The following is a 25,505-nucleotide window of genomic DNA, read 5'->3' on the forward strand; positions in this document are numbered from 1 at the left end:
GTATTGACCTTGCTCGAACACTTGCTCAATAGGGTATTGACCTTGCTTGAACATGTGACATTTGACTCTCTTGGCACTAGTGCAAGGGATGTGCGAGGCACAATGAACTAGCCAACACAACAGTGTATTGCTCTGTGTAAAATTTAACAGTTTTATGAAACAGAGAACGATACAGAGTTTAACACTAACATCTTGCAAGCTTGTGTCATATTTGAAAAGTTTTGCAATAAAAATTCTCAAACATGTATGGATACCGTATTCATACATTTGTGGTTCTTTGTAAGTAAACTTAACATTGAAAAGTGAACATGCTGTCCTTCAAAACACATTAAATAATAGTGAACACAAGGCAGTATTTTATTTGATTATGAGATACTGTAATGATTTACCAGGTGAGTCACAAATGAGAAATTCGGCCAGTATTCATGTATTGGAATACCGGGTGAAACATTACCATAATCAGCTTTAGAACAGATGACGACATTCAGATGAAACAATAAATCATATTCATCCAGAATTAAATGTCTGGAAAACTAAGTAAATCATAGTAAAGTGTCTGTAATTGTTATCATGTGAATAAATCCCAGCAGCAAGGCTTATCGTGGAGATAGTACCAATGGATGTCACTAGATCGTGGGACTAGTGAAAGTTTGAGAATTTTACTGAACTGTGATTGCAATCTTCTAGTTATGAAGTAGTTGGTGTTGTTGCACATATGACCTGCACCATAGAAGTCATCGCAGATTGTTTTTCACAATTACTCGAGCACAGGATTGTGGAAGGGTTGGAGGGGAGCAGCAGTACTGGCTTGGCTGAGAATGGTGATGAGTGAAGGGAGGGGAGTGGTGAGTGGGTTGCAAATTATGTCACACTGTGAACCATGGGAATCTATACCACTTACTTGGTTTTTATTAACGTCTATTGCATTTAAACTCAGTTTTTCTGAATTCTACTGGAATTGACCTTAAAATTGGACAGTTACATGACAGTGGTATACAATTCTGCAGGAGGCAGCAAACGTCTAGACAGGAGCCAGTGGAATACTTATGTTTCTTGTAACAATGTCGTCGACGCTCACTGTGAGGTATGATGGGAAGGGTAGGTGATATGTCAGCTGCTGGTTTTACGCAGCCAGTGAAAGATTAACAGGCAGACGATATGTTTGGAAGTAAGACACTTTGTAACATCCTCACATCAGTATAGAAGTGATATCCAATATATTTTCAGCCTAAAAATCGGCTGCATTCTCAAGTTCCATCGTACTATAACTTCAGATATCGCAACATATACCGAAGAACCAGTGAAAATATTTGTGATGCCAAAGATATACATTTCACAACTGTACTATTAGGATGATGATGGTGATTAAAAATAATGATACCAAGGATGACATGGTAAGCAACAAAGATAGTGAAGATAAAATTAGTGTGAACCATTTCTTTTTGTTTGTTTTATTTCTTTTTGTGGTAATTTCCAAGAATGACTGCCTATCAAATGCACTGGTCCCAGTGACAGACATATATTGAATGTGTGACTCTGTAGTTAATAAACATAATACCTACCTTCTCCCATGGTTTAATTTAAAAATACTGAATTACTTTTTCAGTCTGCTTGCACAAATCAGTTGCATAGTAGCAACACAGAGTTGCGTGCTGATTGATTTGTATGAGCACACTGAGTGAGTAAATCAATTTTTTTAAAATTAAATCATGGTAGAAGGTAGGTAAAGCAATGTTTATTAACAGTTGAGTCACACATTTGATATACATCGCAAGGGGCCAGCGCATTTGATAGGCATTCTTAGAAATTGTTCTTCTGTGTTATCAAAATGTAGACAATCAGTAAGTGGCCGAAGTTTGAAATAGGTGTAATGCTAACATTTTATGCAGATACTCAATGTCAGTAAAACAGTTTCTAATTTTCATTAGTCAAAATATGTTAAAAATTACTTTTCCCCAAGGTATCTTTTTAAAAATGGGGGTTCTTATATTCTGGGTCTTTTATGCTCGATTACATATGGTAATTATCGAATAAAATTGGTCAAAAAAGTCAGAAAATTAACTACGGTTAGAAGTTCAGAATTACTTCCTCCATTTCATGTCGCCAACTATTATATAACGGTATTAAATGTATAGATTGTTATCCTCCTCTTAGAGGAAACACATTGATAGAAAAACAGCTAGATATTGTCTATGTGCCTGTCTGGCATTAACACCATATTGTTATTCCATCCCAGATTCTCCATTGTTCAACTGTTACACAGGTGAGAGATGAACTTCGTTCTCTGTATTGTATCACCAATAACTTGAGAGATGCAAAGACTGTATTGTAGTCAGCATTGGTTCAAATGGTTCTGAGCACTATGGGACTTAACTTCTGAGGTCATTAGTCCCCTAGAACTTAGAACTACTTAAACCTAACTACCCTAAGGACATCACACACATCCATGCCTGAGGCAGGATTCGAACCTGCGACCGTAGCGGTCGCGCGGTTCCAGACTGTAGCGCCTAGAACCGCTCGGTAGTCAGCATTGGCAAACACTTTTTCTGAATGTGCAAATGCTGGAAATGTAAGTTTCTTTCTTTAATCTGTCTTCTGTGAAGGTCATTAATATTGTCTTTCATGTTCCTCCGTTTCTCGGAAACCTTGGTTAGCTTCTACGTCATTCCATTTTTTAAATTGACACTTTGTGTTAATATTTTGCAACCATGACTCAGTAATTTGCTATTGTGGTAATACCCTCATGTGTTAGTGCCTGCCTCCTTCAAATACGAGTGCATTCCCCCATCAATCTCAAATATCCGGCATATATGTGGAATGGTTGTTGTCTATTCCATGTGCCTTGTTTCAGTTTAGATCGTCTAGTGCTTTGTTGAGTTCTTCTTGCAGTGTACATCCCCATCTCATCTTCAGTCACTTCCTCTTCCCTGTTTATGTTATGTTAGCTATTTCTAACTCTATGCCTCACAGACTGTGTTTATGTACAAGTTTGGTTTAAAATAGATATTACATTCGTTGTAGCTGAATGTGAAAGCAAACTAATTCTGTAAACTGCTTATTTTAGGGTAAAGATTCAGACAGTTGCTGCAAAGGGAGAGTCTGAGCCAGAGAGACGAGAAACGCGTAATAAAGTTGATGAAGACAGAAAACATGAAATTGAAGCAGCTATTGTACGAATTATGAAAGCGCGCAAGAGAATGACTGTAAGTGCAGTGTCTTTCCTTCAGCTTATTATGTACTCCATTCTTTTGTGGGACATTCCTGATTTCATTATACCTGTGTAATTTTGGATTATATGAATGAACTGACCTTGCAGTCCCAACATATTGCCAGATGTGGTACTGGTACACACCTGAGACAATACTTGGTAACTACCAATGCTGCAGTGGATTCAGTAACCTTAAAAGACAATAGTTGCCAGTTATGTTTTTGCCTACATGTTTGTTCATACTTTATTTAAGTAAAACTTATCACTATAACAGTGATAGATGCAACCACAGTTTCAGGCTGCAGCTGGAGTTCAATAGACATTTAATACAAGGTAATTATAGATGATTGAAGCAGTTTCACAGATTTGCAGCCACATATTTTGATCACGATATATTAAGGAGGGTCATTCACATTTCTTCCAGTCCTAGGATCTGCTCATATGCACTTCTGATAAAAGTTCTATGAGTTATTTTTAGTTAGTTGTCACTTCTGCTTTAACATTTGGTAGTAACATGTGCCATTTACAATTAATTGGATTGATTTCAGCACAACGTCCTTGTAACAGAAGTAACGGAACAGTTGAAAAGTCGATTTCTTCCGTCACCTGTTATAATCAAGAAGAGGATAGAAGGATTAATTGAGAGGGAGTACTTAGCAAGAACACCAGAGGATAGGTAAATGTGTAGTGCACTATGTATAAGTTAATAAATAACTGTGTGTTGCTTCAAGTTGTCATTTTGTGCTTACAGGTGGTAATTTTGTTCAAGGAGGAGGTAAAAAATTAGCATCTGTAAGTGAAAAATGAAAACTTTTAAAAGCTTTACTAAGGCTGCTAAATAATTTTCCAAGCAGTTTTTCAGTTGTCATGTTGATGTAAGACATAATGACTTGTTCATTGCTGCTCTGTGCTCATTTTGCCAGAACTTGATCTTTCCATTGGTATAGGCATTTCATGTTTTCGGCTTATGCCACTGGCAGACAGCTGTTTAACTACTGCTTGCAATTTATCCCCTTGGAAAGGTTTTGTTCGTGCAAAATTGAATCTGTTTTCAAATACTCAGTTTGAGAAAAGTGTGTGTGTGTGTGTGTGGGGGGGGGGGGGTGTTGTATGTTTAAATAAGGTGAGGCTTTACGCTTAGTACCTATAAAGTAGCTGTTTTCTTACTCTCATTTTAAGATGAATAAATGTTGTCATTTTTCGATAATATGTAGATAGCTCTTCAAACGGTCATTAGGTTATTGAACTTAGAACTCATGTGCTCACTTTCTAAACACTAAGCAAACTGCAAACTGGGAAAACTGCACATAATCTTTTATTACAGTGTTTTTTTGCTGACACGAGCAATCACATAAAGCTGAAAAACCTCTCCTTAAGCATTCCTTTTGTTGATTTATACATTACCTGATGAAAACTGTGCGAACTGAGTGCTGGATCACATGCTTTTAGTTGAAGCTTCTATCCTTGTTCATTAACTTTTCCACTGCTACAGACTTGCTCACCAAATACTGTTGCTTGTACTGAGAGACAACGTTCTGGTCAATACGAAATACTTATCATCTGATTTTTTGAAAACTATTAGATGAAAAAATTTGATTTTTGTGCATCTTACAGTCTGTTATTTCCACTCCATAAAGAACGGAATTTCTTTTCGTTATCCATCGTACCTCTATGTTTCACTGAATCAAGTAAAACACGGCATAAAATTTTAAAGATTTTGCAGCGTTAAAACATACTGTGTAAACTTTGTGTATAGTTGATTTTAGCGCCTACTTAGCAGTAAATGAAATGTAGATAAGATATTGAAATTGTATTTAAAATTGAGAGCAGAAGAATATCTCACTTCATTCTCAAGTTTCATAGCTGAAGGACGGTCGCGTACAACATACCTATTCATCTCTTTGCACATCTCAACTCGTGGTCATAAAAATTATCTTATCTAAAACGAGTCAAGATAACTAAATGATGTTTTTTTGCAAAAGTTAGTATGCAATGCGACACATATGTTGTATGATAAATACGCAAAGTTCAATGGTATACTCACAAGTGAAGAAAGCTGCCTCTTGCTTTTTTGGATAGCTGCTTAAGACAGTTGTAACCATGTTCTTGACATCTTACTTCTATATTTCGAAATGTTGAGAGAGATACCAAAATAATATTGGAACTGCTGAACTAGCATGCAGGGTTCATAAACGAGCTAATGGAGATTTAATGGGACAAGTGACTGAATCAACAGTGAGATGGTAACTTCAGTTTACATAAAATTTGCAATCCAGTGCCCAATTTGCTTAGATGTCAGTGGAAATGTTATCAGCCTGATTTTAGAATTACGTGAGAGTGTAACTGCAGTGGAACACTGAGGGAAACAGTTGTTGTAATAGACCATGCGTGTCTTGTCTGGTTCCTAGTTTAGTACAGAGTCCAAACAGTGGAAAACTGAAATCTTGAGTTTGACACAGCTGGAGAAGACAAATAGGAAAGATGTAGAAATGTTAAGCAAATTTATGAATTCATAAATCTAGAGATTACAATTTTTACCGGCAAAACTTTGAAGCATCACATTACTATTACCCACTATACTTGGAACTTTACCTGCCAACAGAAGATATAACATGAAGTTCCATGTATGATTAGTCACTGGGCATTAGCCTATGTGAAAATAATGTATAGTATAAGTCAGTCAGACCGTGTTGTTTGTCCTTGACATACAACTGCCACTTCTTTAAAACTGTGTGCACTAAAACTCAAAACTTAAATGATCCGGTATTAATGGCAGTATTGATGATACATAGAATTCACTGTTGGTGTTGAACTGCAACTTTGTATGTCACTTTGTTGACACAGCAACATCGTATGTCAGTTTTTATTTAATGTATGGCTTGAAATTTATTTTCCATCCTTTTTTCATTTAATATTTTATTAATAAAATGCATTATAATATCATAATTTTATGTTTGTTTGATATAAAGATCACAATGTATTTCTTCTCTCCTCTAAAGCTGAATTTTTTGACGTATGGGTTTGCTGTTAACTGTGTCAGTTTTCAACAGCATGCAGAGTTCATATGTGTGTTCATCAATTACATTAAATTACTGAATATTCACAGCAGCAATGCGTTGTTTTCAACACATGCAATTGTCTTTTCAGCAAAACAATATCAATAAAGTGTACAGTTACACTTCATGTTTATTGTATGTCATACAAAGTACAACATATATATTACTTACAGCTCACTATTGTTAGCTCTTTGTTACCATTACCAGTCTCCCTTTGACTCCTGAAAGCTAGAGTTATTAGTTCCAAGATGTAAATAAAATTTCAGACTGAAAGCTAGAGTTATTAGTTCCAAGATGTAAATAAAATTTCAGACTTTCATCATCACACAAGCAAAAACAAATCCAGATAAAAATTATTAATGATACACTGTTCTCTGTGCAATGTTATTAAATGCTATTCATTATTACATTGAAAGTATTACTTTTTTATACTGTTTTTACAGGTACTACTTACTGTTAGCTTCTATACTTTAACTGCATTTTAAAAAATAAGCGATAGCAATTCTCACTGGACAAAAATTTGCCTGATGTGACTTTGTTCTCAGTGATCTTTCTATCTTCAATGATCTTTGCATCTTCGTTTTTGTGGAACTTATGAGTATACTATTTCATTCTTTGGTAAATGTTATACTTCACTACCTCCACTAATGCATGTACTTTACATTTATTTCAGGAAAATTTACACATATGTTGCTTGAGCAAGATACCTGTTAACAAGATGCCTTTAAACAGGTTAGTAAAACTTTAAAGTTGCTATGGAATCATTTAAGAGAGGCCAAGATCATTTGTTGCCACTGAACAAGTGTTGGTTGCAGGTTCTTCATGAAGGGGTTGAGAGCGTGGATGCATGCATGCATATGCGTAACTCAAAAAATTTGTCGGAAGGCTCTAGCAATGTTCTCAGTTTAGAAAAGACTGTTTTGAGTAGCTTATTATTTTATAATTACTTTTCAGTATACTAAATGGAAAAAATTGATGTGAATGGTTCCTGTGAAGGAGGAGTTGGTCACAAACCAATACAATGAAGAAGCAGTACAGAATAAATTTCATGACATTAAAATTTCTTTCACATTCTCATGTGAAATATGAAATATCATCAATGCTCTCAAAAGTAAAGCTTTGTATCGTTAATGGTTCCTAATAAACATCAGCGTGTGAATTTGGGTAGATTGATACTCACCATTTAGAGGAGACATTGAGCGAGAGACAGAAACATTTAAAAGTAGACTAAGCTATCTAATAAAGTCCCCCTTCAGGTGCAGAAAACCACACACCTTCATACTCGCACAACTCTCACGAACAAGGTCACAAAATAATTCATGAATACAGGTAAGTAATAACCTGCAGACCCCTTACTGTCCTGCCTGTAGCTCACCACCTCAACTGTTTTCAACATCCTGTAGACTTATATTGAAACTTTTTCTGCTTGCCCCTGTAAGTTATGAAAGTAACTGTCCCACTGACATTCTCTATAATAAATATTACTGTTCAGAACTTGGCAAACCAAATTTGCACACATCTCTCTTACGTATGACCTCGGGGAAGATCAGTTCAGATTCCGTAGAAATGTTGGAACACGTGAGGCAATACTGACCTTACGACTTATCTTAGAAGAAACATTAAGGAAAGTCAAACCTATGTTTCTAGCATTTGTAGACTTAGAGAAAGCTTTTGACAATGTTGATTGGAATACTCTCTTTCAAATTCTGATGGTGGCAGGGGTAAAATACAGTGGGCGAAAGGCTATTTACAATTTGTACAGAAACCAGATGGCAGTTATAAGAGTCTGGGGGAGGGGGGGGGGGGTATGAAAGGGAAGCAGTAGTTGGGAAGGGAATGAGACAGGGTTGTAGCCTCTCCCCGATGTTATTCAATCTGTATATTGAGCAAGCAGTAAAGGAAACAAAAGAAAAGTTCGGAGTAGGTATTAAAATCCATGGAGAAGAAATAAAAACTTTGAAGTTCGCCGATGACATTGTAATTCTGTCAGAGACAGCAAAGGACTTGGAAGAGCAGTTGAATGGAATGGACAGTGTCTTGAAGGGAGGATATAAGATGAACATCAACAAAAGAAAAACAAGGATAATGGAATGTAGTCGAATTAAGTCGGGTGATGCTGAGGGAATTAGATTAGAAAATGAGACACTTAAAGTAGTAAAGGAGTTTTGCTATTTGGGAAGCAAAATAACTGATGATGGTTGAAGTAGAGAGGATATAAAATGTAGATTGGCAATGGCAAGGAAAGTGTTTCTGAAGAAGAAAAATTTGTTAACATCGAGTATAGATTTAAATGTCAGGAAGTTGTTACTGAAAGTATTTGTATGGTGTGTAGCCATGTATGGAAGTGAAACGTGGACGATAAATAGTTTAGGCAAGAAGAGAATAGAAGCTTTCGAAATGTGGTGCTACAGAAGAATGCTGAAGATTAGATGGGTAGATGACATAACTAATGAGGAGGTATTGAATATAATTGGAGAGAAGAGGAACTTCTGGCACAACTTGACTAGAAGAAGGGATTGGTTGGTAGGACATGTTCTGAGACATCGAGGGATCACCAATTTAGTATTGGAGGGCAGCGTGGAGGGTCAAAATCGTAGAGGGAGACCAAGAGATGATACACTAAGCAGATTTGGAAGGATGTAGGTTGCAGTAGGTGCTGGGAGATGAAGAAGCTTGCACACTATAGAGTAGAATGGAGGGCTGCATCAAGCCAGTCTCAGGACTGAAGACCAGAACAACAACAAGATATAATAGAAACAAACATTCCACATGGGAAAAATATATATTAAAAAAGATGCTGTGACTTACGAAACGGGAAAGCGCTGGTAGATAGACACAATAAAACACACACACACACACACACACACACACAAATATCAATCTTTCGCAATGCACGGTTGCTTCATCAGGAAAGAGGGAAGGAGAGGGAAACAGGGAAGGATGTGTGTTTTAAGGGAGAGGGCAAGGAGTCATTCCAATCCCGGGAGCGGAAAGACTTACCTTAGGGGGAAAAAAGGGACAGGTATACACTCGGGCGCGCGCGCACGCACACACACACACACACACACACACACACACACACACACACATCCATCTGCACATATACAGACACAAGCAGACATACGTAAAGACAAAGGGTTTCGGCAGAGATGTCAGTCGAGGTGGAAGTACAGAGGCAAAGATGTTGTTGAGTGACAAGTGATGTACGAGGGGCGGCAACTTGAAATTAGCGGAGGTTGAGGCCAGGTGGGTAATGGGAAGAGAGGATATATTGAAGGGCAGGTTCCCATCTCCGGCTGTGGTGATGTTGGGAATAGGATTGATGTTTTTCAAGAAAGATTGAGAGGCAAGGCGGGAAGTGAGAAATTCCTGGAAGGTTTGGAGAGGGTGATTTTGTGGAAGAGGATGTGGGTCTGCTCCAATCCTGAATCCTTGAACCATTACACCAACAACCTGAAAACAGCTTTTGCATAAGTGCCCCACTTGTGACAGAATACTTTCCGGGACTGGATCAGACTCTGAATGTGGCTCTCCAGCAGGGATACGACTTACTCAAATGCTGCCCTGAAATGAGATCCATTCTTCATGAAATCCTCCCCACTCCACCAAGAGTGTCTTTCCGCCATCCACCTAACCTTCGTAACCTCTTCGTTCATCCCTATGAAATCCCCAAACCACCTTCCCTACCCTCTGGCTCCTAGCCTTGTAACTGCCCCCGGTGTAAAACCTGTCCCATGCACCCTCCCACCACCACCTACTCCAGTCTTGTAACCCAGAAGGTGTACACGATCAAAGGCAGAGCCACGTGTAAAGCACCCACATGTTTTACCAACTGACCTGCCTACACTGTGAAGCCTTCTATGTGGGCATGACCAGCAACAAACTGTCCATTCGCATGAACGGACACAGGCAGACAGTGTTTGTTGGTAATGAGGATCACCCTGTGGCTAAACATGCCTTGGTGCAAGGCCAGCACACCTTGGAACAGTGTTACACCGTCCGGGTTATCTGGATACTTCCCACTGACACCAACCTATCAGAACTCCGGAGATGGGAACCTGCCCTTCAATATATCCTCTCTTCCCATTACCCACCTGGCCTCAACCTCCGCTAATTTCAAGTTGCCGCCCCTCGTACATCACTTGTCACTCAACAACATCTTTGCCTCTGTACTTTCGCCTCGACTGACATCTCTGCCCAAACCCTTTGCCTTTACGTATGTCTGCTTGTGTCTGTATATGTGCAGATGGATATGTGTGTGTGTGTGTGTGTGTGTGTGTGTGTGTGTGTGTGTGTGTGTGTGTGTGTGTCCCTTTTTTCCCCTAAGGTAAGTCTTTCCACGCCCAGGATTGGAATGACTCCTTATCCTCTCCCTTAAAACCCACATCCTTTCGTCTTTCCCTCTCCTTCCCTCTTTCCTGATGAAGCAACCATGGGTTGCGAAAGCTTGATATTTGTGAGTGTATGTTTTTTATTGTGTCTATCTACCAGCGCTTTACCGTTTCGTAAGTCACAGCATCTTTTTTAATATATGCTGTGAGTTACCGAATGAGAAAGTGCTGGTAGATACACAATAAAAAACACACACACACACACAAATTTCAAGCTTTCACAACCCAAGGTTGCTTCATCAGGAAAGAGGGAAGAAGAGGGAATGACAAAAGGATGTGGGTTTTAAGGGAGAGGGTTAGGAGTCATTCCAATCCCGGGAGCAGAGAGACTTACCTTAGGGGGGAAAAAAGGACAGGTAAACACTATGTGTGTTTTTTATTGTGCCTACCTACCAGCACTTTTTCGTTTGGTAAGTAACAGCATCATTGTAAGAGATGTGTGCAAATTTGGTTTGCCAAGTTCTGCACAATAATATTTATTATAGAGAATGTCAGTGGGACAGTTACTTTCATAACTTACAGGGGCAAGCAGAAAAAGTTTCACATTAGTCCACAGGATGTTGAAAACAGTTGAGGTGGTGAGGTGTATTCAGTGAAGACAAAGGTGAAGCTTTTTTTGTTGAGTAAAAAAGGAAGGGAGAAGTTTCTGGTGCTCTGTGCAATTGGTGTTGATTCTTCAGCAGGCATAGATGAAAACATTTTTATGGTCTGCTATCCCAGTCTCATTGTAGAGACATTGCCATTTAGGGAGGATGCTTCAGTGCTGTTTTAGAAGTAGAAAATAATATTTTAGAAAGGGGAACTACAGGTTGGAATATAAACAATGTAGGAAAAGATAGATTGCTACTTACCATGAAGATGATACTTCACGTTTCAGAAGGCACAATTAAAAGACACTAAAATATAAGCTTTCAGCCACAGCCCTCATCAGAACAAGAAAGGGAAATGCACACCATCACTATATACAAGCAAGCACACCTCACGCCCATATGACCGCCAGTCATCGTAACCAGCGTATGCAGTAGGTGTGCTTCATTGTGTGAATGAATGATGTGTATTTTGTTTATTTCCTGATGAAGGCTATGGCCGAAAGTTTATGTGTAAGTGTCTTTTAATTGTGCTTCTCTGCAACTTAACGTGTCATCTTGACAGTAAGTACCAGTCTATCTTTTCCTACATTGTTGTTTTTAAAAAGGCGATGATAATGAGTTCTACTCTTCTTTTTCTTCAAATGTGAACGTATTGTATCATTTGTCAGTTCTGACTATTCGGTGCTTAAAAGAGGAAATTAAATTGTTTCTTGTGTTTCCAACACTCGCTTTCCAGAAGTGAATGAATAACAAAATTGGAGGAGATTAAATACAGGGTGTTACAAAAAGGTACAGCCAAACTTTCAGGAAACGTTCCTCACACACAAAGAAAGAAAATATGTTATGTGAACATGTGTCCGGAAACGCTTACTTTCCATGTTAGAGCTCATTTTATTACTTCTCTTCAAATCACATTAATCATGGAATGGAAACACACAGCAATAGAACGTACCAGCTTGACTTCAAACACTTTTGTTACAGGAAATGTTCAAAATGTCCTCCGTTAGCGGGGATACATGCTTCCATCCTCCGTCGCATGGAATCCCTGATGCGCTGATGCAGCCCTGGAGAATGGCGTATTGTATCACAGCCGTCCACAATACGAGCACGAAGAGTCTCTACATTTGGTACCGGGGTTGCGTAGACAAGAGCTTTCAAATGCCCCCATAAATGAAAGTCAAGAGGGTTGAGGTCAGGAGAGCGTGGAGGCCACGGAATTGGCCCACCTCTACCAATCTATCGGTCACCGAATCTGCTGTTGAGAAGCGTACGAACACTTAGACTGAAATGTGCTTGATGCTAGTACTGTAGAGCAATGAGTCGCATGTCAACACAAGCACCGGAGTCAACATTACCTTCCTTTAATTGGGCCAACTTGCAGTGAATCGAGGATGTACAGTACATACTGACGAAACTAAAATGAGCTCTAACATGGAAATTAAGCATTTCCGGACACATGTCCACATAACATATTTTCTTTATTTGTGTGTGAGGAATGTTTCCTGAAAATTTGGCCGTACCTTTTTGTAACACCCTGTATATCAAAAGGAAAATTCACCAGAGAAAACTACAAAATTACGAGAATTACTGGCCAGTTCTAATGTTCAGGTTGAGAAATGTCAGTAGTCTTGATAGACATTATCCTAGTTTTTGGAACTAATAACTCCTTCCTCATGGATAAGAGAAGGCCATATTGGAGAAGATTGAAAAGGTAGGGCAGGTCACACCACTACTAAGACAAAGATGAAGATGAAGAAGAAGAAGAAGAAGAAGAAGTTACTTATACAGCCAGCATGCCTCAAGTAAAAGAAGAGTAGTCTGTTGTGAACAGATTTTCAGTGTCCAAAGAAAGCACTATTCCTGGTGTACCTACCTTAAGGTTCATCAAATTAGTTTGAAGTTTATCATCGAAAATAACTGCACTATGTTAGAATTTCTATTTCAAAGTAGTTGGTTTCTTTTCGGTGAAGCAGACTTTATTATCACAGCTGCACTGTACAGGGATTTGCTGTTCCGTAGATCAGCGTTGTAAATGCTTGGTGTTATATGTTTGTCAGAGAACTTCATCTTTCCTGACAGTGACTCTTCTAGTATTAAGATCGAAAAATTGAGCTGCTGCTGGCATTTATGTAGAATGTCACCTGAGTCCAATCCTTAGGAAAGTGTATCTTGACAACGGTGTTCCTCAGCAAGGTAAGAAGTCACTTGTCTCCTATTTGGAAGAAAAGTTCAAATTGGCTCTTGGGTCATTCAAAAAGTCTCTGGTGATGCAAGGTTTCTGATTTTCACAAGACACTTGGTTTTTGAGTGTACTTGCTAACGAAAAAAACAACATTAAAGTAGAAACATTTAATTATTTGTGACTGTAAAATTAGATTTATAATGGACTTCTTGCTTACATAGATGCCACAACTGGTACACTATACAGTGAAGCTCATTTGGGAAAGTTGGCCAGTGTCAAATGGCTCTGAGCACCATGGGACTCAACATCTTAGGTCATAAGTCCCCTAGAACTTAGAACTACTTAAACCTAACTAACCTAAGGACATCACACACACCCATGCCCGAGGCAGGATTCGAACCTGCGACCGTAGCAGTCCCGCGGTTCCGGACTGCAGTGCCAGAACCACTAGACCACCGCGGCCGGCCGGCCAGTGTCAACATATCATACTGTTGAAATTGCACCACCCAGGAAAACACACTCCCTAATTAATTTAGAAAAAGTATATTTCTCACGTAAACAGTGTGATGTTGCAGTATATATCATACCTTAGTTGTAACCATACCACTCACAAAAGAAATTCTGAAATGTTCACTTTTTGCTTCATTGTATTGTTATGTTACTATATACAAAGAGCAATGTAAAAGCAATGAGGAGGACACTTGAAATACGAAAAAATGCAAGTTAATGCGGACGAGTAGGAAAAACAATCTTTTAACATTTGAATACAATATTAGTGGTGTGCTTCTAGACATAGTCATGTTTAAATACACTATGTGATCAAAAGTATCAGGACACCTGGCTGAAAACGACTTAAAAGTTCATGGTTCCCTCCATCGGTAATGCTGGGATTCAGTATGGTGTTGGCCCACCCTTGATGCCAGCTTCCACCCTCACAGGCATACACTCGATCAGATGCTGGAAGGTTTCTTGGGGAATGGCAGCTCATTCTTCATGGAGTTCTGCACTGAGAAGAGGTATCAATGTTGGTTGCTGAGGCCTGGCATGAAGTCTGCGTTCCAAAACATCCCAAAGATGTTCTATAGGATTTAGGTCAGGACTCTGTGCAGGCCAGCCCATTACAGGGATGTTACTGTCATGTAACCACTCTGCCACAGGCCATGCATTATGAACAGGTGCTTGATTGTGTTAAAAAATGCAATCGCCATCCCTGAATTGCACTTCAACAATGGGAAGGAATAAGGCGCGTAAAACATCAGTGTAGGCCTGTGCTGTGATAGTGCCACACAAAACAACAAGGGGTGCAAGCTTCCTCCACGAAAAACATTACCACACCGTAACATCACAGCCTCCGAATTTTACTGTTGGCTCTATACATGCTAGCAGATGACGTTCACGGGGCATTCGTCACATACACACCCTGCCATCGGATCGCCACAATGTGTTCTGTGATTCGTCACTCCATACAACGTTTTTCCAATGTTCAATCGTCCAATGTTCACGCTCCTGACACAAAGCGAGACATTGTTTGGCATTTACTGGCATGATGTGTGGCTTATGAGCAGCCGCTTGACCATGAAATCCAAGTTTTCTCACCTCCCACCTAACTGTCATAGTACCTGCATTGGATCCTGATGCAGTTCAGAATTCCTGTGTGATGGTCTGGATAGATGTCTGCCCATTTACACATTACGACCCTCCTCAAGTGTCGGCGGTCTCTGTCAGCCAACAGACGAGGTCGGCCTGTATGATTTTGTGCTGCATGTGTCCCTTCAAGTTTCCACTTCACTATCGCATTGGAAACAGTGGCCCTAGGGATGTTTAGGAGTGTGGAAATCTCACATACAGATGTATGACACAAGTGAGACCCAATCCTCTGATCATGTTAGAAGTCTGTGAGTTCCACGGAGTGCCCCATTCTGCTCTCTCATGATGTCTAATGACTACTGATGTCGCTGATATGGAGTACCTGGCAGTAGGTGGCAGCACAATGCACCTAAATGTATGTTTTTGGGGGTGTCAGGATACTTTTGATCACATAGTGTATGTAATTGCAACATTGCAGAGTGACATGAAATGGAACGAGCATGTGATGCCTTTAGTAGGGAAGAAAATTCGCCGACTGTCGTTTATTGGGAGAATTCCAGGAAATGTGTGTCATCTGTAAAGGGGACGGCATTTAGAGAACTTAAACTACCCATTCTCTTGAGTACTGCCCAAGTTTTGATGGTTTTCGCTGAGTCAGATTAACCCTTCTGTGACCGAATTAATAAAAATTTCACATATACTGTGAAAACTGGTTTCCTGCTTTTGGGATGGTTGCTGAGCCAGGCCTTGGTGTGTGTGTGTGTGTGTGTGTGTGTGTGTGTGTGTGTGTGTGTGTGTAATGTGGGACATATATGTCCCAATTGACTCGAGGAAGCATAATGGTTCCCTAAGTTTGTTCCAGGCCATAAACATCCACTTAAAACAATGTTCTTACTAGGAATTGGGATCTGTAAAAAGAACTAACTCCTGGTTTGTTTTTTCTGTTGAAGGCTTGCATTCCTCTTCTCTGTATATTTCTGCCAGTTGAAAGTTACAAGAGCAAGGTGAAAAGGAATTGGTTACATTTTCCTCCATTGTTACAGTTCCATGTGATGAAACTGTTGACTATTGCAATGTCCAAACTAAAATAAAGAGACAGTGCCACCTTATGAGTGACATTCTGCCAATATCATATCTTTGTCTCCACCAGTCGAACCCATCTACAGTTCCCATTACAGCTTTGTACTCTGCTACAGATGCAAGCATACCAGTAGGTTGGGGGGGGGGGGGGGGGAATTGTTGAGGGCAACAAGATGGTGAGAATCTCACATTGTCTCATTACAACTCTTTCTCCAAGAGAAGATATGGAATATTCCTTTTCCGTACATTCTCCTGTATAAATTTCAAAATGTGAAACAAAACCTATTTTAGAATTGGATAAACACTAAATTTTATAATCTCACTTTATTGGCTTCACTGGCTCATATTTATAGATGGACGACCAGCCTTTGAAATGTACCATGCTCTCGTTAAGAACAATGATACTTAGATGGAATGTAAACTTGTTTCAAATGAACATCAAGCTTTTCAATTATGGGTCTTAGCTTGTGAAGGCAGTCATATCCAACAGTGCCTCTAGGCACAACTTACGTATTGTCTGTGCAGTTCAAATTTTCCACAAGTTTGTGGAATTTTGTCTTTGTTATAAGCTCATAGACAGCAGTTACACCTTGAAGGGAATTGCTCTACAGTTTGCCAGCACAGGTAAAAGGTGTATACCCATCAGGATGTGAACAGCGATGAAGGTCTTCTTTTCCTCTGTAGTACTCATACTCCAGTTCAGACTCGTCACTTTTACTGTCTGTCCTCCAATACATCGTTGCCTTTCTCATGAGTCATAGCGATTTGTTTCCTCACAAAGCATATTAATAATAGGCTCAGTAAAAATGTAAAGGAACTAACCAGTTTCCATGTCTTCTGAAGTCAGCGAGTACTTAGACTAGCAGTTTGATCTAAGGCACAATCAAATCTGTCAAAATCAGTTCTCTCCTCCAACTAGTCATTTGCATTTATGTTTGCGTTCACGACTTCTGGTATTGCGTCATCCATACTAGACTTTGGTGGACACTGTTGAGCTCACATTTGAGTTATCAAGTGGTATAAGTTCTTTTGTGTCTTACCACGTTCATCTTCAAAGTACACTTCTTCACAGGGTCGAGAACACAAGTGGCCAAAATTTTCCCTTCTAAAAACAGGAAATGAAAAGGTATACAGAAACGTTACATAATTTATTATCTTCATGTGTTGTGGCACGTGTCAGGTTTAATTGTCTTAGTTTCCATCGATACAGCTCAGTGCAACGTCGTTGGGTCCATTATGTAACTAAATAGCATACACCTAGAATTTGAGGTTTTTCTGTTCATATCAGATCAAGGGAAATAGATAAGATAGTACTGAAGTAATTGCATAAATCTAAAACCTAAAACTCAAAAGCAAACAAAAAGCAAAAATAGAAATTCTCTACACACACTGGTCATAAGATAAAACAAACAAATTTGAAAGTATGTTATCAGTAAATATGTGCACAGATATATGTATTTCTAGCAAATAGAGTAAAAAACACAATAAATACATTTACTGAGCTCATCTGTTGTAGACGGGAATAAATTTACATAAACCCAACAAAACACAAGGCACACAATGCACAGCTGAAACTGTTAAAATCTTGCATATTAGGTGCCAAACAATGAGTTTGTTGGCTTGAAGCAGTTTTTGATACTTTCAATGCTAGATCGCAGCACCACACACATGTGCACACACACATTTCCTACTAGTCAAGGAAGGGTTAAAGGAAGCCATTAAAGAAATTCATAGTCTTGCTTCTAGATTTGTTACTCCCCCCCCCCCCCCCCCCCCCTCCCCTCCCAAAACACTGTTGAGAAAGTTCAGATCATTGGCACCTGCGACAGATTATAGAAAGTTTCTGCTGATGCCAGTGTACGTTTCTAATAAGGGTTGCAAAGACAAGATGAGAAAAATTAGCTTCCGTACGGAAGCATATAGACAGTCATTTACCTGATACTCCATTTGCATGTGGAGTAGGAAAGTGAATGACTTAAGTGGTTTAAGGTACCCTCCATCATGCATTGCCCTGCTGTTACGCACTGTACCTAGCTGCAAGGGCTGCTCATACTGTTGTTGCAAGTGCAGCTTGACTGCCAACTCCCAACTACTACAGATTGTCTGTAATTATTATGGATTTATCACCTTATTTACAGATTTGTGGGAGTTTGCTAAAAGATTACTGAAATAGACATTTTATGATTGATGTTGCAAAAAGTCGCAGAAGGTACTGTTTACATTTCATGAACCATATGCTACTGTTTTATAGATTGTAATGTTTTCCTTGCTGTGTATGCAGTAAACCGGTCTAGAACGGTTTCGTCATCTCAGCTTACTAATGACGAGTTTATACGGAGTTCAAAACATGTTCTGCAACATTGTTCATGGTGGGTACTGGACTACAGATGTTCGCGACGTAATGTCAACATCTTGGCAACATAAAGCCCATAAAGCCAGTGTTCCATGGCTGTGTCAGTACAGAAAGGAAAATTGTTCCAATAAATGCTGCTACAAACAGTGCTAGTGTGGTATTTTTGCGCTGTCGGTAGTGTTGTCTTTACACGTGTTCCTTCACAAAGTGGACAAGAAGAAAAATTATGAACATGTCACACTCCACACTTTATGAACAGAGGAGTGCTTCTGGAATGTTCAATGTCATAGTTGTAAGAAATATTAAGCAGAACCAAGACTCCCTACAAAAAAGTACTATGTGGCTTCGCACCAGCAGCAGTGACATAGATAAAAAGCTTAAGTCACCCATTTTTCAGTACCACAGCAATGATGATAACAGAACTTGTTATCTGACTGGAAAAACATGTTGTCAGCAAGTTACGCGAGGTGTGTGTGTGTGTGTGTGTGTGGGGGGGGGGGTTGTATGTGGAGGGGTGGGAGATCATAAACTGCTTATTCTCTTCTCACATTTGTTCTAAGTGTGAGTGACATTGAGGCCGAAGTAGTTTCCTTTATTGAAGATGATAATTTGAATTAATTTTAATATGAAAATAAATATACAATAAGTTAAATATATCTCCTTCATTTAGGGTCAGAGTGTGTCCGAAATATAGCATTTAAAGCCCAAATCAGGCTTCTACTAATTACTGATAGCCTCTTCTCAAGGTTGGCAGCCATGGTGCAGTAATGAAAAGTTTAATAGAGAGTGAGTCCATTGAAATACTTTTACGGTAAAAATGAAGTGTTCTAAGAGAATGAAGATTCATGTATGTATCTTTTATATGTTAGAGATTGTAATGATTAATTATCATGTTTCTGTGGCTGTGGCCATCTTTGTTGAAAACATGGAAATTTTTATATGATATTTGAAAAGTATTGAAATTAGTTACTATTTAGAAAAAGGTTAGAATTTTAGGCAAGAAAAAATTAGGATTTTATTACTGGTTTAGGACAGCTACAGGAAATGTAATTTAAAACTATTGAACTATTGTTTGAACTTAATCTGTTAAATCAGAATCACAGAACATCCCGACATTATTTTAAATGAACAGACCGATCTTAAAAAAACACAAAAAAATTGCAATGAATTGAAAAATCAAAGATGGATAAAACTCTACTTATAGCAGTGAGTAACTTATTGTAAGAAACGTGTTTTTTTTGCGCAATACAGGTGCCGCTGATGATGATCAACACCCAAAACGAATCTGATAATGATGGATGAATTGAAAGAACCAGTAAGTTGTTGACTACTTCAGGAGAAACATGAGGCAAAAATTGACTGGCACGGGGGAAAGACAAACAAGAGGGGGTGAATGGGTAGCTTTGAGAGATGAAATAGTGAACGTAACAGAAGATCAATTAGGCAAAAACAGGAGGTCTGATTTAAACTGTTACAAAACATAAGAGGCACTGAATAATTTAATTAATTGGGGGGGGGGGGGCAGATGGAGCAGGCGAAACGGAATATACACGTCTTAAAATGAGTCTGGCAAGAACTGAAAAATCCCCAAGTCAGTATGGGTAGAGGACTAACACAAGGCTGTAGAATGATCCACGATTATGGAAAAGATAGATTCCACCTATAGGACAGCTGGAGGATACTTGGACCAAGAGTTCAGATTGGAAGCCAATGCAAAGCAAAGAAGGGAAATGGGAAAGTGGAAGGAATATAAAGATTGGATAAGCAATGGAATTGACCCCTGAGACAATATTATGCAAAAGCAAGAGGAAGTAGATGAAGGTGAGGTGGGAAATGGTATGGCGAGAAAAATTCGACAAAGCATTATGGGTCATCTCTACTTCAGCTGTCATCAGTTATTTTACTACAGTAATTGTAAAACTCATCTTCTAATTTTTGCTTTGGAAGATAGGAGACGAGCTACTGGCAGAAGCAAGGCTGTGAGGATGGGACGTGAGTCATGCTTGGGTAACTCAGAAGGTAGAGCACTTGCCTACAAAAGGCAAAGTTCCCCAGCTTGAGTCTCGGTTCAGCACACAGTTTTAATCCGTCAGGAAGTTTTTAAGGATCTCAATAATGCTAAACGGCTGCCATCTAGTCCAGGTGCTTTGTTTTGATGTCAGTCTTTCAGTGCTTCATTGAATTTTTCTTGCAGTACCATATTTCCCATCTCATCTTCATCTATTTCCTCTTGCTTTTGCATAATGTTGTCTCAGGGGTCATTTCCAGTGCTTATCCACTCTTTATATTTCTCTGCTTTCCCATTTCCCTTCTTTGCTTTGCATTGGTTTCCAATCTTGGTCCATGTATCCTACAGCTGCCCTATAGGTGGAATCTATCTTTTCCATAATCATGGATCATTCTACAGCCTTGTGTTAATCCTGTGCCCATACCTACTTGGGGATTTTTCAGTTCTTGCCAGACTCATTTTTAGGTGTGTATATTCTGTTTCGCCTAGTACATCTGCTTTATTTTTTTCCTCTCATTAATTAAATTCGGTACCTCTTATGTTTTGTAACAGTTTAAACCAGTCCTCCTCCAACTGATCTCCTGTTATGTTCACTATTTCATCTCTCAAAGCTACCCATTCACCACCTATTGTATGCCTTTCCCCTTTTTGTCAATTTTTGCCTCACGCTTCTACTGAAATAGTCAACAACTTACTGGTTCTTTCAATTCATCCACATCCCATCTCCTTAATTTCCTACTGTTTTGCAATATGTTCAGTTCATAACCAGTAAATTACTGTGTAACCTAACTGTATCCCTCCAGTGTCTCCAAGTTTCTTCCACACATGCAACCTCCTTTCATGACTCCTAAAAGGAGTTTTAGCAATGATTAAATTATGCTGTGTTCAGAACTGTGTCAGGTGGCTTCTCTTTCCATTTCTTTCCTCGTGTCCATGTTCTCCTAATATTTTTCCTTTTCTTCTTTTTCTTGCTATTGAATTCTAGTCTTCCATCACAGTTTTTCATCTCTTTTTACTATCTGAATAATTTCTTTATTTCATAATACATTTTTATCAGTCTCTTCACATCTAGTTGGCATATAAACTACCACATTTAATGATAATTAATCAGCACAGTCTTTAACCTAAAAGATACATACATGAATTTTCATTCTTTTGGAACACTTCTTTCTTACCATACAAGTATTTCAGTGGACTCCTTCTCCAATGAAATTTTCGTTGATGCACACTATAGCTGCCAAACTAGAGAAGAGGTGCGCTCTCTCTCTCTCTGTCTCTCTCTCTCTCTCTCTCTCTCTCTCTGTGTGTTGTGTTGTGTGTGTGTGTGTGTGTGTGTGTGTGTGTGTGTGGGGGGGGGGGCTAATATCATCACATTTGGTGTGAATAAAACAAACTTCTAATGCTGTTTTCATAAGGTTGTCATAATATTCTGTAAGTAGACTTCTTTTTTTTAATCCATAACATGACACAGTAGTTCAGATCTGCATTGAAAATATTTAATAAAGTTGGCTGCTGTGCAGACAAAACATTCCACCTTGAATAGGGTCTTCAGGATAAAGTAAATGATTACATGGCACTGTGGTGAGTATAGTTGTGACTACACAGTTTCAAAAAACATCCTAACAGTGCTTGTGGCCACAAATAAATTTTTGTACAAGTGAAAGAATTGTCCAAGGCTCATCCATTAGAATTATGATATCTATAATATTGTTTATAGTCTGTCTCCATGCCCCCATCCAAATACAGTTTGCAGTAATGTTTGAATTTGCTATTTTTGTGATAATTTTGTGTATAAAAATCTATTACTTTTGTGATGTTATTTTTTTTATTTGATGATTAGCCATTTTATTTTGCTTATATTAAGTGGATCTTTTTAGTAATTGTACTACGTGATTCTTACCAGTACTACTATTTTCAGCATTTGTCTTCACATCTTCGAAGATGTGTGGATCAAGGATGACAAGATGCATTGAAGCTAGATGAAGCATGTTTGCCTGTGATAACATATCTGGAAAAGCTGTCGTGATGAGCTCAAATATTCCTTGAAGACCGGTGTAAAATGTTTATTATTTTCAATTTGCATACCCAAAATTAAATTATTTGTGATGAAAAAATTTTCAAAGTTTCTCTACATCTAATAAGAGTTATTCATTTTCATTTACACGTAGATCTGTAAAAAGTGAGTTATCACCATGATCAGCATTACAGTCGACAACTGCTTCTGGCTGTGCACACTTACACGTTTCTATGCTACAATCAGCAGTGACCTCCTGACTGTGATAAAATGTTCAGACGTTGTTGGACGACAAGAACGATTGTTGTTAAAACTAGTATGTGCGCTTCAAGTAACATAAGACATTGTGTAACAGATACTCAGAAGAGTGATGAGTTTTTCGTACTCCGACTGTTTGTGACAGTTTGTGGTATTTGAACTTCTCAGGATCTATAATGAAGCTGTAGCTTCCTGTGTCATGATTGTGTTTGTAATTACATCTTTGACTGTGATACAGTTAACTTCAAATTGAGGAAACTGTGGGGTGTGGTAAGACATTAGGCACCCTGTCATGTCAGATTTTGTGAAAGACTTCGTGCCAGAGTGGAAGCAAGTGCCACATGTGCAGTGATAACAGTACTGTACACCTTAAAAGTCAGTATGCCAGCTTTAACCGTGTTTTGGCTTTTTAGAGTTTCCTGAGAACAATTGTACTTTCTGATAATATCAGGAACTGTTAGTTTATTTCAGTGCTTTTCTTGTGTTTTAATATATGGACCCACAAGGTAGGGCATACACAATCATAATTCAAACATTGTTAAAGAAAAGAATTCTTCCCATTTCTTCTTGTTTGTACTTGAGAATGCATCTTAAATTGTGTTGCATAATCAGTTTTTATGGAATGAAATCCTATTAACAAAAGGGATTTAGTCATTGATATTGTGGCATTCTTTGAAGTGAAATTGTTTGATTGTATTTTATGACTTGTAAATAAATTTCAGAAGTTTCAAAGAAGTAGACTCAGTTATTTGTCAGATAAATAATAAAAAGAAAAAGATGTTTCAAAATAAATTAGTATTTCTGGCCACCGTGAAAATATGTTTAAAAAAGTCAGAATATGGTTTTTGTTCAGACACTTTTTAAAATTTTAAAGTCCTTATTAATATTATTATTTACTGCAGTTATTATTTTATTACTATCGTTATTCAGTTGTACATTTTTGTATATATATGTATGAGATTTCTCTTATAGCAACTCTTGAATGTAAATTTTCTTTTATTGCAGAATTTTGTTATATTGAACTAAGAGTGTTACGTCCTTTCGAGAAATGGTGACTGTAGTAGGCTAAATATTTTTATAATATTTATGAGTGAAAATTATGGAACTGTACGGATGCACACATGATCATATAATTAGAGCTTATTAGCTCATCAGTTGCTACACTTCCGTTAATTACATTGCATTGTAATGCTTTGAGAAATGGATTATTAGTTAAAAACATCACTTGATTTTACTTTTTTTCATAAATGTTATTTGTATCCAGAATTTTGTAAAGAGCTAAAGATTGTGAATTTTGTAACAAAATCTCTTATGTCTTACTGCAGGTTTTTCCAAAATTTACTTCTTGTGTACATGGAAAGAAACGTCTGAAAAGGTTAGTAGATATGATAACTGATGGGAAAAGGGGCAGTGATTTATTTTTGATCTGCTTTAGATGAACCTCATAATCCTCCCTTGTTCTTGAGGCACTAGCCTGAGATACCATTAAGTACACAATGCTGTCCTCCTCTGTTTCCGATGAACGTCTTTGTGACAGTGTCAAAGAATTAACCCCATTCTGTCTCACCCTCTCCCCCCAGCTGTTTGCTTCTGTGCCCATACACTCAGTAAATTACCACACACTAAATAAAACTTGAAATTTTTTTTCTCTGGCTTAGTGTTGCTTGGTAATATGAATTTTAGTTTCATGGTCTCATTTACTCTTTTTCAAGTTACTGTTAAGTTTTTCCACTTGTTTCTTGTTCCACAGTGCATTGATAATCCTGTAAAAATATAACTTCTGTTTGCATTGTTTACAAGTGTAAGTTGGCATAACGAATAATTTACTTATGAATAATGCAGATAGATGCTACTCTAAAATTAATTGGCATTACCACTAATTCTATACAGTATCCTTCTCATATATATTGTAGCACACTTTTTACTTTTCAGTGGAAATTACTTGTTATAATGTTTTGAAGGCCAAAGTTTGCATCTTTATTTGCTGGAAACTATTTGTATTTATTTGAGTTCGTGTTTTAGTTAAGTAGTATTCTCAGCACATGATACGCCTTTGATTACAGTTATTGAAACCTCATCGTCATGACCTTTCGATTATTAAGATGCTCACCAGACTTCTCAATATACAGGTCATTTACACAGAAATGGGCATAATTTAAATAGCAGTTGAATAATACACCTCTTGTTGTGAACTCCTGACTTAGTGAAGGTGGAGTGTAGGTACCTACACATATTTTTTAAAGAAGCCCATACTGTATGTATATAATAAAAAATACTTCTTACATGTTTTGTAACAAACTGTTTTTCCCCTAACTGAAATACTCCTATGTTATAAAGTATTAAGTTTATCTTGGTGAAGCTCTTGTGTACATTTTTAGTGTTATTAAATTATTGAATCTGGTGCCAAAGTTCTCAAAAATTGGTATAAGAATTAACTTTTTGATAGATACATGTTAGCAATGAAATTGAGCTAGAGCTCATAAGCATTATGAAATCAGAATTCAGTTATACACATGAACGCTAAAAAAAAATAAGTGAAGGGTTTTCAAGTGTGGTTGATTTTGCAGTGCTAGACTGTAGGTTAATTGTAATCCATGTGGGATTATGGTTGTTTTCCTCTGTACGTTTTTAGTTAACAGGTTGGGATTTAATTTATAAATCCATATCAGATGTACTAAGTATTTCCAAATTGCTTTTACTCACTCAAAGGGTTGTAACAATTGAGTAGCTGTCATTTTTAACAGGAACTTGCATCCAGAGAAAAGACTTTCTCCATAC

The 25,505-nt window shown here is 38.1% G+C and overlaps 1 protein-coding gene across 1 annotated transcript in view; it reads left to right on the forward strand.

Annotated features, from left to right (window-relative positions):
- LOC126236758 (cullin-3) overlaps window positions 1-25,009 on the forward strand; it is a 297,410-nt gene extending 272,401 nt beyond the window's left edge. The window contains exons 13-16 of the mRNA XM_049946298.1: window positions 3,065-3,203; window positions 3,757-3,884; window positions 6,938-6,996; window positions 22,374-25,009. Of these exons, the coding sequence (XP_049802255.1) occupies window positions 3,065-3,203; window positions 3,757-3,884; window positions 6,938-6,962 (292 nt within the window). The 3' untranslated portion in view covers window positions 6,963-6,996; window positions 22,374-25,009. The remainder of the gene's footprint in view (window positions 1-3,064; window positions 3,204-3,756; window positions 3,885-6,937; window positions 6,997-22,373) is intronic.
- Window positions 25,010-25,505: the final 496 nt, after the last annotated feature.

The sequence above is a fragment of the Schistocerca nitens genome, chromosome 2, assembly GCF_023898315.1.
Source record: "Schistocerca nitens isolate TAMUIC-IGC-003100 chromosome 2, iqSchNite1.1, whole genome shotgun sequence".
Lineage (NCBI taxonomy): Eukaryota > Metazoa > Arthropoda > Insecta > Orthoptera > Acrididae > Schistocerca > Schistocerca nitens.